Here is an 18025-nt window from a genome sequence, read left to right on the forward strand (position 1 = left end):
TTAGTGTTTTGACGTTCCTGTTGTAGTCTCTCCTTTTCAAATTATAATTCTTTTAATTTTTTTAACCTCAAATTTGACCAATCATCTTATTTAAAAAATTTGCACAAACATAAGTTTAAATCATTTTTGAAAAAAATTTATTAATAAAGTAAGCTACAACAAAATAAGTGTTATTTGACACAAATTTTTAAATAAGACATGGTCAAATTTAGAATAAAAAAGTCAAACGAGTTATAATTTTCAACGGAGAGAGTAGGAGATTAATAGTTGAGGTGGAGTGGGTGGGAGCAAATAAACCATCTATATGCATGACATGTGACACAATTTAATTGGAGGGGATAGACATATGATTAATTAGTTTCGATCTTAAACTTGAAGTTTATTTCGTTGTCGGACATGAATCTTCTGTTTTCGATTCTATTGGATCACTTCTAGACTTCTAGTGGGCTGGATGAGCAGTGTCGGCCTCCTCGTCGACTGTTACAAGGCCATGCGATGCAGGAGAAGAGGGCCCCCAACCTCCAATTGGCGGGAAACTGCTCTGCTCTCGCGCCGTCTCGCATTCCCCCCGCGACAATATCTTTGTGTTCCTCTCGTCCCTCCCCTCTAGGCCACTACCGCAACGCGATTCCCCAGCGACAGCGAGTCCACGGAGAGTCGAGCCAGGGCACCCCAGAGATGCCTCCCAAGCGCAAGTCCCCGGCGGCAGCTGCCCCAGCGGCGGGTTCCCCGCGGAAGACGCGGAGCGTGGCCGCCGCCGGGAAGCGGGGCGCGGAGGCTGCTCCGGCGAAGGCGGTGCCGGCCAAGAAGAAGGAAGTGGGGGCGGCGGTTGCCGAGCAGAAGGGGAGGAAGAGGGCCAAGAAGGACGAGGCGGTGACGGCGGCCGCCGAGCCGAAGGGGAGGAAGAGGGGCAAGAAGGAGGCAGAGGAGGCGGCGCCGGCGGAGGAGAATGAAGGCGATGCGGTGGCGGAAGGGAAGCGCGTCATCGTCGAGGCCTGGTGAGTGCGTGCGTTGGGGGGTGAGGTTGTTTCAGGGTTTGCGCGGATTTGGCTGGTGAGAGAGAGTAGGGATGGATGATTTTGGGGGAACATATGGGATTTGGGTGATTTTGTTCTCGATTGATTGCGCTTGTTGATATTGCTTAATGCGAGAGGAACAAATATTTGTTGTCTTTTATTAGGATCTGGTTAAGCAAGAAAGGTGCGTGAAAGGGTAGCGAGAAAGCACGAAGGGGGAAGTAATAGACAAATATGTGGGCTTGTTTTTTCTTTGCTTTTGTGACGAGTTGTCAATGATTGAAGCAATATAAGTTGGGTTACATGTTCTTTACAGTTACTGATAATTATCCGCTACCAAGAACAAGTGTAAGGGATGTGGCAGGTTGGAGTACACTTTTTATTGTTTTTCAGCAGAAGAACAGATGAAGTTATTATTTTTCAGAAATAAACTCTGCCCATCTGGAGATTATGCAATCTCACTGATCTACACACATTATTAGATTCCTCATGTACATTAAGCTATTAAACTCACCTGCATTCTTGAGACAAGTTCACTTCGCAATAGCTACTCACTAGAAATATGGTCTGATACTTTTGTCTGGTTCTGAAAATTGCTCTGCTGGAAGAACTGGTTGTGGTAGTTGTGTAGAATCAAGTTTTAATGTCTTAAATTTTACAATCCTTATATTTAGTGAATTATTTAATTCCTTGATAGGATATGAATTTAACCTTCAAAGTTGTTTCAATTCTAGAAACATTTTGGGAATTTGCATATCATCCTACTTTATTTGACTGATGATCTCCTTTCTGTCCTTGATGTTTTACATTGACCTTTCATCTATTATTTATTTTCATATACAAGTTTCAGTAAATTTCACAAAACATGCTACATTTCAGAAAACTGCTGCCGGATTACACTTTTTATTGACATTAATCTCATAAAGCTACACTTCATATAGTTTCCATTCTTTGCATCATATTGGAAAACTAAACGTTTATTGTCATTCTACTGTAGTTTTCGGCCCTGTAGTTTTTGTTTATTCAATATGCAGCTTTGCGATATATTGAAGTAGTTTTTATGGTAGTTTTCCATTCTTGAGATACTTTTCTAAAGTTTACCCTAATTTGTTGTTAATGTCTTTCAAAAAGCAACTGAAAAGAATCATAACTGCTGAAATATATGTTAAATTTAAAATAAATGTGTCCTTGGTTCAATTAGGTCAGCGTTTTAGATTCTTTGATTTGATCTCGTCATAGCATCTCCATCTTGTCATCTGAACCTTGTTATCCTGTTTTCCATGATCCGTACAGTTCAGAAATTTTAATGGATTGATTCTATTTGAAACAACAGAAACAGGGTTCCATTTCTACTTGTGTAACAGAAGATTGGAAGATTGTTCTATTTCGAGTGGTGGTATTGATGAAAATTCCCAAGCAGAACATTTGCAGTGATCAATCGACTGCTGGGAAGCTGGAGTAGATTTGTTGTAGGGTTGGTTGCTTAGGAGGTTTTTGTTAGGTGGATGAAATTGGCAAAAACACAAATTTCTTCTGTAGATTGTCACAGTTTTTTTCTGCTAGTGGATAAACCAAAAATTAGGAAGCTTTAAATGTGATAGGTGTTTCTTTCTCTTGTGGTCATGCATTCATGCCTGTGAGAAATTTAATAAACTCAACAATAGAGTTTCTGTTAACATTCAATGTAAATAACAAGGCTGCAATAAATCAGTGTGAAATGCATTCTGGAGCAGTGTTAAAACAAACTGAAGTTACATACCTCCTAGATGTTAGGCAGAGTAGGATCGCTTCATTATCCTAGGCATTTTCTCTAGGTGTTTCCCTAGTTTCTCTATTATTTTGTTTCCATATGTGTTTTTTTTCCTATTTGCTTCTATATTTCGCACTAATGTGCCGAAAGTACCGCAGCATAGATCTGCTTGTAGCTAGGTAGAGCCGTACCAACCGTCTTGCACCTAGCACCACCTGAAACATTGTTTTTGAGTCCAGGTGTTTGGAATTTCTTTTTTTGGAAAACAGCAGTTGTATTACTCAAGTATTCAAGCAGCTCTTGTTAAAAAGAGAAGTATCGTTCTTGATTAGTTCCTTAGTAAATCATTCACCTTTATTAGTCCAAGGCTTGTGAATAGTATTTATTAATTAACACCACACATTGGAAAAAATAGTTGCTTTATTAGTCCAAGGCTTGTATCTTTCTTTTTCCAGTATTTTTTCCTCAAATGAAGCAGGACTGCATGTCATTTCAATCTCCAGTATTCATTGTTCTTAATATATTAAGCTCTGCTTATAGTTCTTCATTCTGCTATTCTATAGCACTCAATGCAGACAGTTTAAGATACGAGCTCAGAAGGTGAAGGAGGACCTGGAAAATTCTGTTCCTGGGGTTTCTGTGATAATCAACCCTCAGAAGGTATTATCTAATGTGCTTATCATCATGATCTTTGCCAGACATTGGGTTTGTGATACCTCAAGATGTCTTAATTGTATATCCTACTTTCTTGATGGTCATCTGCTGTTTTTAAATTCCTAGCCACGGCGCGGTTGCCTCGAGATACGTGAAGAAGGAGGTGAAGTGTTCATATCACTTCTGGTAATGTTCTTCACTACTGCTGTGTTCCTGAATCATATAGGAGCTCAGAAGCTATGTATATATTTTTAATTTTTTTAGAGAAATCTATCATGTGAGGGCTGAGGCCTGTGCCTCAATTCTCTTTAATGATCCAATGCTAAAATTTGATGCACATCTTAGGCAGGGAAATTAGCATGCCACAGCACATCCCATTATCCCATACTAGAGGAACATGTTAGCAATTCATGAAATGTGATTTTAAAATCCAAATTCCCAACATTTATCCTTTTTTTGTAACCATTTGGTCCCATGTGGTACTTATGATGAGACCTCAAAACTAGGCTGCATATATTTGAGCATGTTAGCAACTCATGAAATATGATTTTAAAATACATCAATCCAGTTTGTTCCCTTTTTTCTAACCATTTGCTCCCATATGGTACATATGATGAGACCTTCAAAACAAGGCTGCATATATAATTTGATTCTTTAGTGTCAGCTTATCAAATTGTTGTGTCACTTGCTTTTGTTCCACTATTTTCATTAACATGGTTTCTTAGACAAATGTTAGAAAGGATAAGATTGCACATTGCACTGTCTAACATGTCACGGGGTTCTGAAAACACTAGGGATAACCCATCCTTGCATGTAGCACCACGAATGATGACATCCTACCTTGCCCACTGAACTAGACAGTACACATTCATTCGTTTGGATTAATTTAAAGTCCAATTGATGTGCAGAACATGCCACGCCCCTTCACGCCAATGAAGAAACTCGATATGGATGAGGTTATCAAGGACATTGCAAAGAAAATCTCCTAAATCAAGTTGGCTGGCCATGGCTCGATGGCACCATTTTGTGCTCCAAAGCTTCAAGCTGAGCAAGTAATCCTCCAAGTGTACGGTGTACCTTCGTGTAGAGTCACCATTAATCGCACTTCCGACTGCATTGTCGATGTCTCTTCCATAGAATTTGGAAGCAGTGGTCCATTCTGTCTTGAGCTAAGACATGTTGAATTAGCAGATGTGGCAATTACTAGTGCTTCTATTGCATGAAAGGTTCACAAAGAAATTCCAGGAACAACAAGGGAGCTAAGTGGAAACACTAGCCTGACAAGCTGAATGTCAAATCCCTAGTAATCGAGAGATCATAATATCAAATCATAGACAATGCAGTAAACTCACATGATGTTTAGCCATAAGACACTAGTCCATGTGACATCACTTTGTTCGGACGGGTGTGGCTGGTGGATGGTGCTGATTTGTTGTGAGAGAAAAGTACTGGTGACTGATGGCTGGTGCTAATTTGGTGTGAGAAAAATACTGCTGGCTGGTTGGCTGACAAGCCAGCCTAATAGAGTGAATTGGATGGTCATGCCTTTAAGATAGATTATCATGTCAAATCAGCTATGATGAAAGCACTGCTTCAATTTTCCAAAGCCCACTGTTAATCATCCTCTATGTTTTAATTTCAATCAGTAATGCAGCTACAAGTTCCCGGATAAAGTGAGCTGTGTGATTGTGTATCACTTCAACTTGGAAGATACAAGCATCTCGAATTTGTGTTTTGGTACGCAGTATAGGCGTGAAAAAAAAATACCGAATAGCTTCTACCTAGATTTGTAGGATAGAACGTTAGGTAGTGTGTTATAAACTTATAATTATTTGCGAACAATGCACAGGTCAGCTCATAGAGTTTATGGAGGGAGTAGTTGTCGATTTAAACCAGGAAAGATGCACATGTACCCTGCCAGCGAGGTAGTATTAAATTTGCGACCAAAGATTTTCAATTCGATACGATGGACTAGTAGAGTTTGGTTATCTATAAAACCACTTCATCTTGCTTTTTTCTCTTCGAAAGGAGAAAAGCAATCAGCTGCTTTTCCAAGCCATGAATCTTAGGTCGTGCACTCTGATTATATGTAGGCATGGTAGACATCAGGAACATTAAGCTCGTCGCCGTCTACCACACAACCACTTTGCGGGGTTTCACCAAAATGGACAGGGATGTTGAGTGGTGCGGAGCATATTTGTCGAGTTGCGTTATGTTGAGTTGTTGCAGGCTTCCATCTAGGCTTCCATCTTGTTTTGATATAATCTGCACTTCCGCAACTCTTCTGGCTAGCTAGTTTGTTTAGAAAAGGAAAATGAGCGGAGCTAGAGTGAATTATTCTTGTCTTTCCGTTGGAACTCCTCCCAATTTCTTGGGAAGTGCCTCTTTCTCGAGGTGCCTGCCAACCTTGTGTGGTTGGCTTATTATTTTCTCTGCCTCTTATTATTTTCTTGGGTATTTCTTGATTTCATATATATTTATAGCCGATCAAATAGGACAAAGAGCCTGGTAATTATGGGACTTGGCTTCGTATTTATAGCACACAAAATGGAAACATATGGGCAAGTGTGAGGAACTGTGATGGTCACAGTGAATTTTTCTGTTTCTTTTTTGTTTTGATCCCTATAGGTGATGAGGTAAACGTTTTCCTTTTCTTTTAACCCTTGAACTGTTTTCTCGTTCTGTTAATAAATAAATTATCGAAGGATGTAAAATTTGATTCTCTCTGAATTTATTCAAACTACCACGCGTCTCGATAAAAATCACGCGGAAAATGTGATGCTATACCGAGTTTGGTTCCTAATCTAAAAAAAATACCGAGTTTGGTTAAATGCGTGTGTTCGAACTTCAAACATGTGCTGAAATTTGGCAAACAGCTATGCAGCGGCTGCGGCAGACAGGCAGACAGCAGCCGAAACGCAGCTGGCGCGGCACGGACGTGGCCCTCGCCGGAGCCGTCCGATCAGCCTCCCTCGGGAACCGCCTTTCAAACGGACGGACCTAGATCTCCCTCCGCCTCAAGGCCTGGCCCCCGTCTTCGTCCCCTCCGCTTCCCCCAAAACCCACCACCAACTTTTCCGAGAGCGCGACTCCGAAGCGCCGCTCCGCTCCGCTCCGCACCATGGGCCCCACCGCCGCTCGCCTCCTCCTCCTCCTCGTGGCCGCGTCCCTCGTCCCGGCCCCGGCGAGCTCCACCGCGGACGCTCCCGCCTCGGCGTCCGCCTATGCCGCCGCGCGGGACGCGGCCGCGCGGTGCGCGGCGACGATCGTGTCCATCTCGCCGTGCCTGCCGCACGTGGCGGCCGTGGCGCCGCCGCTGGCCGCGTCCCCGCCCGCGCCCACCGACGCCTGCTGCGTCGCCTTCCTCCGCGCCGTGAACCCGTCGGGAGGGGGCGGAGGGGACGGTTGCCTCTGCCACCTGCTCCGCAACCCGTTCCTCCTCGGCTTCCCCGTCGACGCCGCCCGCCTCGGCGCGCTCCTCCCCGCCTGCGCCGCGGGCAACTCCTTCGCCGCCGCCACCGTCGAGGCCGCCACCCTCTTCGCCGACGCTTGCCGAGGTGAGCGGGCTACGAGCTCACAGCCAGCCCCCCGTGCCCTCCCCTCTCCTCTCGCGGCACGATTGATGGAACCCGCTTCCTTGTTTGTTGCCTCACATGTTCTCGGCGCAGTGCTGTTCTCGCGTCCTTCGGCACACAAATTAACAGGGTTAATTTGTTGACGCGCTCGTGTTCCGTCGTATGCTGGCTGTCGCTAACCCGCATAAGTATGATTAGTTCAGTAACACTTTTGCGTGCGTCGTGGACACCATCACCATGGTCGTTCGGTTCTACGGTAGCTATTGAATGAGTCATCTCAATCGGCCCTCCATGTTTGATTTTAGAGAGACTGTTTTCGCCCCTAGTGAATTGCTGCAACAATTACATTTCTGATCTCTGTACTGGGTACAGTGGTGGTACTTTGCATGTCGTAATTTGGCCTCGAGTCATATCCTGATGGTTAGTTTGGTGCTTCTGACAGAAGTTCTTTGATGTTAGATGTTCATTGCTTGGCACCCGTGCTGATTACCTGTTTAGGCCCTTTAGGTACCATATATAGTGTGTGGTTCTTTGAATATCAACCTTTGTTTCGGCTAGTGAAAAGGTACTAACATGTTTTATACTTTTATATGCCGATTGTACTTGTGTGGCCTGTTCCATTCTTAGTTTTCCATGTTGCAATTTAAGGGAGCGTCTTCTGTCCCAAATTAATTGATGTGATAATGAGATTTCTGTTCTTTGGTACTGTTACTCCTCTTTTTGGTGAAGACTTTGGTACTGGTACATAAGTTTGTTTTTCTGAGAGATTGGTACTGGTACTTAATAGTGTGTTTTAATTTATCATCACGTCATATCCTGAATTGCTGATGGATTAGCAGGGCCTATATATACTAGGATAGAGAATTAATGACAATACATAATAAAATTCTGCAATGGTAAACAAAACAACGCGCCAGTATAGGAACATACCATTCCAAATACTAAATTCTCATGGACTCCAATATGGGATTGAGAAGTGGCATATATAGTTACCTAGATGGCCATGTGGAGCATTGAAGATATGCATCTTGTTTTTTTACCACATTGTTGGCACTGGCAGTGGTCGTGCCACCATCATTCTGGATAATTTCTGCATGTGCTGATTTTTGTTTCTTATGAATGAATCTCTATAGCATGATGATTATTTAGAATTGTAAGACAAATCTAGGTCTATCATTTCTATATAATTTTTTTTATCAACCATGATTATTGGTGCTAGCTGGGAAAGGTAGGACTGGTAATAAGCATACTTATAACTTGCTTGCAAGGTAGTAAGTTTTTGTTCAATAATAATAAATTAACCACCTGTGAACCTATAGTAGGTATGAAGAAGAAATTTACACTCACAAGGACATCAACATGGAATGGACACTCAGTTATATATATACCTGGCCCATTGACTATAGTTTCTTTTGCACAAAGCACAGCAATATGCTATTGGTTCGTTATGTTACCCAAAGAAATGTTACTCCAGTTTCTTTGCAGCCATGGTTAGTCATCTTAATCAGTTTTCCATTTTTCAATGTAAGGGAGTCTCTTCTGTCCCAAATGAATTGCTGCGATAATGAGATTTATATTTTTGGTACCAATACGTCTTTTTTTTATTTTGCATCTGGTGTGTTTAGAGTTTAGTGAGATTCACCGTTAATCCTTTCATGTTAGTTTCCTCTGAACCTTGAATTTGGTTGTTGAGTAAAAATAGTGAAACATCAACGTTGCTTGGCAAATTGTGAAACTATAGTTGACTCAAATTTCACCCATGTTTTTCTCTAGGAAATTCACTGTGTCTTTACCTTCGTTCATGTTGTGTTATTGGTCCTAACCATCTGACAAAGCGATAAACAAGAGTACAATATTATTTTACAATCCCTGAATTTGTCACTGATCGTGTTGTTGTTTCATTTACTAAACATAGAGCTCAAGGCGCTGCCAGAATTGCATGTCACGCCCCAGTCAACAGAATGGCTAGAAATTTCCCCAGGTGAACACATTTCTCCTGTTCCTGGTGATTATATATGAACCTGAACAACTTATTGGGCATTTTGCCTGTATGATCTCTGCTTACCTGTCCACACCAGTCTGTGTTCTACAAGTTTACAGAAATGCTTGATATAACTTAACAATTCTTTATGCAAATGTAACTTAACAGTTGACAGCATGTGATGCACATTGCATCGTTACTAATGCTTCACGTTTTTTGTGTACGAACTATTATGTACTTTGTAGTAATGAGCATTTGTATCACTCAATGGAATGCTGGTCCTTGCACTGCTCATCTATCTGTGTTCAATGCAGCACCTGCTGCTGCCCCTCAGTCAGTGTCCAAGCCGATGGAGACTGTTCCACCAGCCAGGTCGTTGGTTCGGTCAGGCGCTGAGGACTCTCGTTCCCACGGCATTCCAATTGCTGCATTGATCCTCACAGCAGCAGCAGCAGGAGCTGTGGTCACGTAGTACGTGTGATATTTGCACGACACGTGAGACGCTGACCTTGATCTTGAACTGCGTTATTTCCGTACCCTTTCTTTGTCGATTCAGACTAAATTGTACATCACATGGAGAGTGTAGGGCGGCTGTCATTGAAATACCTTTCCCCACCGGGCATGTTTTACACAGTGCTACTCCCATCATATACACATGCACCACTACTGAACTTCTAAAGTGGTACCAAACTACTATTAGAGTGCAGTTTCTGCTATGCTGGGTTTCTTTCGGAACTGAATCAACTGAATATGAGCTCTCGGCCACTATATGGTTGTTTCTGCTCTGAACCACACGGTACGGAGCATTTTAGCAGAACTGTATGATTGTTTCTGCTCTGACAACTCTCTGATCGACAGTCTTCTCATGCGTGATTGGCTTGTATTCAGCTCGCCTCCACCACACGCCACAGTTTACTTCGGCTGTGGCCACCAGCAGACGGAGCTTGAACACAATTAGGTAGACAAGAAGCGTTCAGAGATTAATTGATTCGCATGGTGGAATTACGTGCCTGGCTTATGACTGCAACGAGTATCTTGCGCATTGAACTGAAATTAGACTCCTACTATTTTCGGGGTGATCCAAGCTTTGTTTTTTTTTCTATATTGTAACATCTAGGAAATCTAGGCATCCATAAGAATTTTGAAGATGAGATAGAAAAATAATGAGAAAGAGGGATGTTTCAGCCAAATTGGACAACCATCATTTTGAGGTCGGAAACATTTCATACAAATAAAAAGCAGCATGATTGTAAAAAACTATGGGACTCCATCCGTACCAAATTATAAATCGGTTTGATTTAATTCTTGGTCAATTTCTTTAACTTATCACATTTCTTCAATGAGAGAAGAACCTTGATGACATAAGGTGGACAAAAACTTGCTGATACTTTTCATTCCTATAGCTGATTACGACTTACGTACTGTTTATGCACTTATGAGGTAGAGGGAAACATTACATCCCAGTATCTCACGGTGGATGGATCCTACCGAGTTGGAGAGGGTTTTGTGGTGAGGAGGAAGCTGAATTATCGTAGTAGTGCTGTCCGCAAGCTGCTAGCTATAGCTTCCTCGAAGGAGATGAAAACTCGTGTGTGTGTGTGTGTGTGTGTGTGTGTGTGTGTGTGTGTGTGTGTGTGTGTGTGTGTGTGTGTGTGTGTGTGTATATATATATATATATATATATATATATATATATATATATATATATATACACAGGTTGAAAACGAAGGATAAAAATTGGGTGGGTAAGAACAGCAGCGGCCTTGATCACCTTGGTGGTGTCAATGTTAGTGTTTATGGGCTCCACGTCATTTGCAATAATGCTTTGTCCTCTTGAACCTCTGCAGGGTCTTGTCAAAGCAGTCAAAGTTGTGTTGTGTACACAGCATTTGTCGTGTCATACAGGGAGGGCCACTAAAATATCGTTTCTGACTGGTGTAGTATTTTTTTTGTCTCATGGCTGGATTAATAAGTGCTAATACTATGCTCTGTCATGCAACATTTGTATCGAGAATGCGCCTACTGTTTTGGTCCCTGGACACTGTACAGGTTCATAATTAGTTCCACAACAGTCACAATGTGCGATTATGTGTAGAACATTATTTTTGTACAGTTTAATATGGGTTTTATCATTGTACATGAATTTGTTGTGCTAAAGAAAAAAATACTGAAATATTGTTCAATACTATTATGATCTGTATTGTTTGAGATTATTTTATATGGCGGTCTTCATTATACTGATGTGGCGCACCTTTCTTTTTTGTACGTCGCAAAGGATAGTAAAAAAATTTTTATCGCGACAGCCTCAGCTCGGTCGCAGCTTATCGTTGGCTGTATGTCACCCTACGTCAAGATTCCTATCCACTGTAAATCCTAAGTGCTGTTCAATATAATTGCCGGTTCAAATAAGAGCATCTCCAGCAGATTTGGTAAAACTGCATACCTAAATTTGTCTTTAGGTATAGGAGAGAGAAGATTTAGGTTATAGTTTTGTGCTCCTTTCCACCAGATTTGGTATAATGGATACCTATAAAGCTTTCTCAAAATACTCTTATGTTGTAGGGGGTTTTCATAAAAGGTCCCAGACACAGAAAAACTATAAAAAATTTCATATTTCACTGAGGACCTTTTTGCAAAACATCCCCTACACATAAAAAATCCCCTCTTCTTCCTCCCTTCACATGCCGGCCGCCTCATTCTCCCCCTCCCCGACCCCTCCTCCTCCACCTCCTCCTCTCCGGCGTCTTGCGCCGCCTCCTCCTCCCCTCCCGGCCTGCACTTAGGACCCACTCGGGGGCGGCCACGTGCGTCGCCATGGGGGCACCCCCGCATGTGCACGTCGACCCGGTGCTCGCCGCCGTTGTCAACCGCATCGTCGCGCTCAGCGGCGCGTGCCGGCTCGCGCTGGCGGAGGGCGAGGACAACACGGTGGTGGAGGTCCACGAGGGCGGGGGTGGGCGCCACCTCCTCCTCCCTTCCCCGGCCCTCCTCCTCCTCGTCCTCCTTTCCGGCATCCGCGCCAGATCCGCGCCAGGAAGGGAGGCGCCTGGTAGCCGATCCACGGGGTAGCGGCGGCGCAGGGCCACGGCACGGCCTCGTGGGGAGGCGACGGCCGGCCGGAGGCAAGGACAACACAGGTGACACGACACGTGAAGGGATGGAGGCAGCGCAGAAAGCTCCAACCAGGGGCGGTTGCCCTCTCCTGCCACACTCCTCCAGTTTTAGCAATCCAGAGTTTGGTTTGGTATATTTGGGTCAAGGAAAGAGAAATTTAGGTAATTTGATAAAAAATTAGGGATAGGTATCCATATACCAAATCTGTTGGAGCTATTTTTTTATGAATTTTAGGTATCCGGACAGTTTCTAGGGATATGTATCCATTATAGCAAATCTGCTGAAGATACTCTAAATCCGTTAAGATTTGTTCTGAATAGGTGGCCTCCATTTTAGGCCATGGAGGGCTCTTCATCATGCCCCGCCTTTTGGCAGACTAAATAATGCTTTCTTCTTTGGTTCCACTTGGACATTGCATTCTCATCTCACCGTCCCATTGCATTCTCCCGTGCATTGCACATCGCCTTACACTTACTTGAGTTCTTAGGCGAAGGCTTAAAGATGAACCTTGATTCTGATATTTGCAAGAGGTGGACAAAAACTTGCTGATGCTTTCCTACACTATGGGATAACAGGATTTTGCCGTGTTCCAGAGGCACACGGCAAATGCCCAAATACACATGGCAAATTTTTTGACAAAGAGCACACGGCAAACAGACCTCGGCAAAACCATCTTTGTCGTGTGCCATTTATCGGCCAAAATAGGAAACAAAAGAGATAACTTGGGAGGACCCCACCGGCCAACCACCCGCCCGCTCCGCCGAAGTCGCAACATTTTTCGCGCATTACACGGCCGGCGAGATTCGAACCCACGACCTCCCCCTCACGTGTAACTTCTCTACCACTGCACCACACATTCACTTGTATCTATACTCGATTTTCCCCCCAAATATTATACTAAACCGAGTGTAAATTGCTTATTTGAGGCTGCCCTAAATGAATTCAAATTAAAAAGTTTTCAACTACAAAGTTTCATAACTTTTCGAGATTTATAACTTTTATTTTGATAATTTCTTCATCTGAAATCGTTTACGAAATTTGAATTTCACTATGCCGTGTGCCAGATCAAAAGCACACAAAAAACACACGGCAAAATATTTCTTTGCCGTGTGCCAAAAAAAGCACACGACAAAACATATCTTTACCGTGTGTTGTATCTTTATTGTGTGTTTTATCTTTGCCGTTTGTGCACACGGTAAAAAGATTATTTGCCGTGTGCCGGATAGAAAGCATATGCAAACTACCGAGCACACGGCAAATAGCCGGATTCTAGTAGTGCTAACTGTTACTAATGTATTCTTTGTGCACTCATGATCTAGATGAGACATTATTACATGTCACGGCAGATCGAACGATACGTGCTACTTGTGCACAGATTGAGAGGTGATTGAGGAAGGTGCATAAAATTGGAGCAGCAAATTAAAGTGAAAGTGAATCAACGTAGTAAAAAGAGCGCAACAAGGGTGTCTATTTATCGCTTCGTGCGATTAGTTTCGATTCCGTCGCAGAAGCAGGCGGACGGGCATGACGTGCCAGCGGGGAGGGGGGAGGGGGGAGGGCGCGGATTGTAGACCCATTAAGCTGAAGCCCAAAAGGCTAATTAATTTCCTTTCTTTGTTACTTTCTTTATTTATTTCTTTATTTTCTCTTTGTTTTTTTTTCACCCATTAACTGCACGCATGCCTATCACCCAGTTATAAGTATCACAAGCAAGCTTCAACCATTAATTGCCCGTCCATGAATTAAATTCTTCTACTATAGTATCAACTTCTGATCTTTCGGCGAGTAAAAATTTCAGAATGTTCTGAGTTTCAGAGTTAATGTTCTGGATAATTGCTAGAAATATTCGAAAAAAAGTTTTGAATTTTTTAAAATTTTCCTAAAAATTTTATTTGGAAACATTTTTGAATGTTCCCTTAGAACTTTTTAAAATGTTCTTGAACATTCAAAAAGTTTCCAAACTAGTTTGTAAACATTTCAAAGTGTGAAGTGAAAAATGTTTGAGAGCAACTCACAATGTTCTGGATAATTGCCAGAAATGTCCAGAAAAAAGTTTTGAACTTTTTAGAATGTTCTCGAATAATTTGTTTGAAAACATTTAAGAATGTTTCCTTTAGAACTTTTCAAAATGTTCCTGAACATTCAAAAAAGCTGTAAACATTTCAAAGTGTGAAGTGAAAAATATTTGAGAACAACTCACAATGTTCTGGATAATTGCTAGAAATATTTAGAATTTTTTTTGAACTTTTTAAATGCTACCTGAAGAATTTGTTTGGAAATATTTCATAATGTTCCATTAGAACTTTTTAAAATTAGAACTTTTTAAAATGTTCTTGAACATTCAAAAAGTTTCAGAACAAGTTTGTAAACATTTTAAAGTGTGAAGTGAATTATTCAAATTCAATTTGCATAAGAATCAATGCAACGCTTTACAACTCAGACACTTACGATGCACGGACACTCACCCCTATAAACGCACGTACGCAAATCCTACCTCTATGAGCATCTTCGAAGATTGAACTGCAAATTCTTAAGAATGACAAAGTCACCACAGGCGTCTTGCTGTCAATGGGACGTCACCTTCCATTGAAAGCACAACACCATTAAATTCTAGAATACACAGAAAGTCGAACTCAGAACCTAAGGTGCTACCGAGCCTCTTGTAATCCTCACGCTACAGGCGCTTACACTCATCATCAGTATTCAATGCATATAAGTTGATGCCGTTCTCATTTCAGAATAAAAACTTAACGAGAAACTTAAACATATGCACTGAATGTTGGTAGGAGTATACTTGTTGAGGAAGAAAAGAAAAAAAAGAAAAGAAAAGCATGGATATATAACTTGCTTATTGCTTTGCTTTGCAAAGCAAAGCACAGGAAGAAATCGAGAGGCAGCGACAAGCAGGGAAGTAATGGATGGAAGAAATGAACGGAGAGAGTGAGAGACAGCGACAGCTCGTAACTTCTTCAGTAATTGAGACGTTGAAAGGTTGATACACCTAATCGCTATTAATACGGCCCATATGATAAACGGGCCTTAGAAATTAAAAAGGATGAATACACGGCGCAGGAAGCGCTTTCTGCGACAGGATCGAGTGCAGTAGCTCGCGCGATGTATAGATTTCCCTGCGCAACAATCCTTTTGCACACCCTTGTTGACGGTCGGAAACCCAAGTCAGCATTTGGTATTAGCACCTCCAAACAGGACCTATTAGCAGACTCTACCGTGGAAATCCTTACGGCCATTAGGGAATAAATTAAATAGTAGTTGGTGACCAACAACCCACACCAACACGTACAATTTCAATATTTGGTAGCCACTGCTGCCACAAGGCACAATTGAATACCACGTGCTGTATTCTGTTTTTCGTACATGTGATGAAGCTGTACATGTATAAACTACGGTCGAAGTCCGATCCTGACTCTGTCATTGTTTGACCTGACCAACGGAAGTTCCCACTATGCATTACAGCGCGAGCACGAGGCCTGCGTGCATGTGTAATACGTTTCCCCCACATGTCAGCTGTCAGCTCAAGCTTGTAATGATTCCGGGTGCACCCAGTTTTAATTGTTAATAATTTGGTTTTGCTATCTGGGCTCTTTTGGTTCAGTGTCAAATGAGTTGAGTTGTACATTGGTCTAGTTAGATTTTTTTTCTTTCTTAATAGGCTGGTTTGGTGCGGTTATGGTTCCGTGTCAAACTTAACTAACTATGACCAAATTTATAGAAAAATATAGCAACAACTATACTATCCAACATATGCACCATCAACATATACATCATGGTGGCACTACTACAGAACAGGCATTTGGTCCAAGTCATTTGTCCCGGCTGCTTTTGGACCCGGGACCAAAGAGTGCTTTAGTTCCGAGTCCAACGGCTAGCCGGAACAGCATGGGGGTACAGATGCCTTTTGTCCTGGTTGGAACCACCAACCGGGACCAAATCCCCTTCATTTGTCCCGGTTGGTGGCTCCATCCGGGACGTCCCGGATGGTGCCACCAACCGGGACAAATGTAGGGACTTTAGTCCTGGTTGGTGGCTCCAACCGGGATAAAATAGCCCCGGTCTATATCTCCCTTCTTCCTCCCATCGCCCGAGCCATTCAGTTCAGTGTTCTTGCTGTTCTTGGCTCGGGTGGGGGGAGTTGTTGCCCATTTCGTCCACAATTTGTGAAGACTCTTTGATTCCCTGTCCATTCAACAGCTATAAAGGTTAGGAGCTTGTTCCTCTCATCATTCATTTCTTATTTATCTCAGTTTTTATTGTTTGGAAATAGAGAAATGGGAGGTTTGTGAAAGTTTCTTCATTTTTGTACCATTTGAACTCAAATGTGTGTGGTACTTTTAGCTGTGCATATATAGATAGATTTAGTTGTTTTAGTTTATCTAGATGAGTATAGAGAGTTGATGTGTGATTTTCTTGTATAGAGAGTTAATGTGTGATTTTCCATGTATAGAGAGTTCATATTATTATTATAAATTAAAACTAGATTTTTGTTTATAATGAGAGTATATATATTACAATGTGAGTATGTATATATTATAATGTGACTATTTAGGATTTTATTAATTTTTTTATTGTATTATGAATAATTAGTTGTATTTTGTATGTGTTTTCATTATATTGTTGTAAAGATAAGTGTAGGGAGTATGAGTTCGCCACCTGTGAGTACATTGGAGCGTCATGCGTCCGCTCAGGCGGCAGTACACAATGAACTGGAGTCCACCGGACATTCCCTTGAGTTCTGACCTGAGGAGCGTGTTGGAGTTCTGAGATGTCGTATTCGTCGTTGGGTTAAGAGAGCATTTCAATGCTTTGAACTTGGTCAAGAAAATTGTAAATTTCAGCGTGAATTTAATGTCGAACTACATGGTACAGATAACGGTCGCGAGTCGATGGCTCGATATAATGCAAGGTGTGAAGCGTCAGGGCTAGCAGAATTTGACCGTAATGTGGAGAGACTTCGCGAGGCGTTTCATGAGGCCTTGGTCAATAGGTCTCGTGAGTAGTTTGTATTAGCATTCATATATTCTATTTGCTATTATTTCAGCTTGGACTATTTAAATTATTATGTTTGTGTGATGGATTATGTAGACCTTTTAATTAATTGTGGTGTATGAAGAATGGTATTAATTTGGACCTTTATTTTTCTATTCATGTTATTCAAACAATGCAGATGGATCGGCAATGGATGTACAAAGCTGACCGACGTACCAAAGAGCTCATTGATGGCTTGCATTATTTTTTGAATGTCGCCGAGGCCAACAAGCAGAATGGTTTCATGTGCTGCCCATGCTTACACTGCCAGAATAATAAAGATTATTCCTCTAGAACAACCCTTCACAGTCATATTTTCCGTCATGGTTTCATGCCCAAATACTTATGTTGGACCAAACATAGAGAAAAGAGTGTTATGATGGAAGACAATAAAGAAGTAGATTGTGATGACGTCAATTTTCCTACCCATGCTGGATTCGGTACCTTTGACGATGATACTGCCATGGATACCTTTGATGATGATACTGCCATGGAAGAGCCTGAAGCAGATGCTGCAGAAAATGAGCCCACCGACGAGCTTGGGCCGGCATTGTGCGGTGAGCGGGAAGATTGTGAGAGTGAAAAAGAGAGGCTAATGTTCCAGCAGTTGATAGAGGACCATCGCAAGTTATTGTACCTAGGATGTGAGGATGGGTTTTGTGAAGCTTGGCACCACACTAGAGTTGCTGCAATGGAAGGCAACATATGGTGTATCAGACAAGAGATTTGGTGAATTACTAAAACTTTTGAAAAAAATACTTCCTAAAGACAACGAATTGCCTAGCACAACATACGAAGCGAAACATCTTGTTTGCCCTCTAGAATTGGAGGTGCAGAAGATACATGCATGTCCCAATGACTGCATCCTCTACTGAGGTGACTACGAGAATTT

The 18025-nt window shown here is 42.1% G+C and overlaps 2 protein-coding genes across 2 annotated transcripts; both read left to right on the forward strand.

Annotated features, from left to right (window-relative positions):
• The first annotated feature begins 556 nt into the window (after window positions 1-556).
• On the forward strand, window positions 557-4975 carry LOC120699412 (selenoprotein H-like). The gene is made up of 4 exons (XM_039983398.1): window positions 557-998; window positions 3330-3426; window positions 3547-3606; window positions 4329-4975. The coding sequence occupies exons 1-4, from the start codon at window positions 679-681 to the stop codon at window positions 4407-4409; spliced, it is 558 nt and encodes a 185-aa protein (XP_039839332.1). The 5' UTR covers window positions 557-678; the 3' UTR covers window positions 4410-4975.
• A 540-nt stretch (window positions 4976-5515) lies between these two features.
• LOC120700990 (non-specific lipid transfer protein GPI-anchored 25-like) lies at window positions 5516-9790 on the forward strand. The gene is made up of 4 exons (XM_039985168.1): window positions 5516-5604; window positions 6559-6977; window positions 8911-8976; window positions 9291-9790. The coding sequence occupies exons 1-4, from the start codon at window positions 5516-5518 to the stop codon at window positions 9446-9448; spliced, it is 732 nt and encodes a 243-aa protein (XP_039841102.1). The 3' UTR covers window positions 9449-9790.
• Window positions 9791-18025: the final 8235 nt, after the last annotated feature.

This window comes from Panicum virgatum, chromosome 3K (genome assembly GCF_016808335.1).
Source record: "Panicum virgatum strain AP13 chromosome 3K, P.virgatum_v5, whole genome shotgun sequence".
NCBI classification, from domain to species: Eukaryota; Viridiplantae; Streptophyta; class Magnoliopsida; order Poales; family Poaceae; genus Panicum; species Panicum virgatum.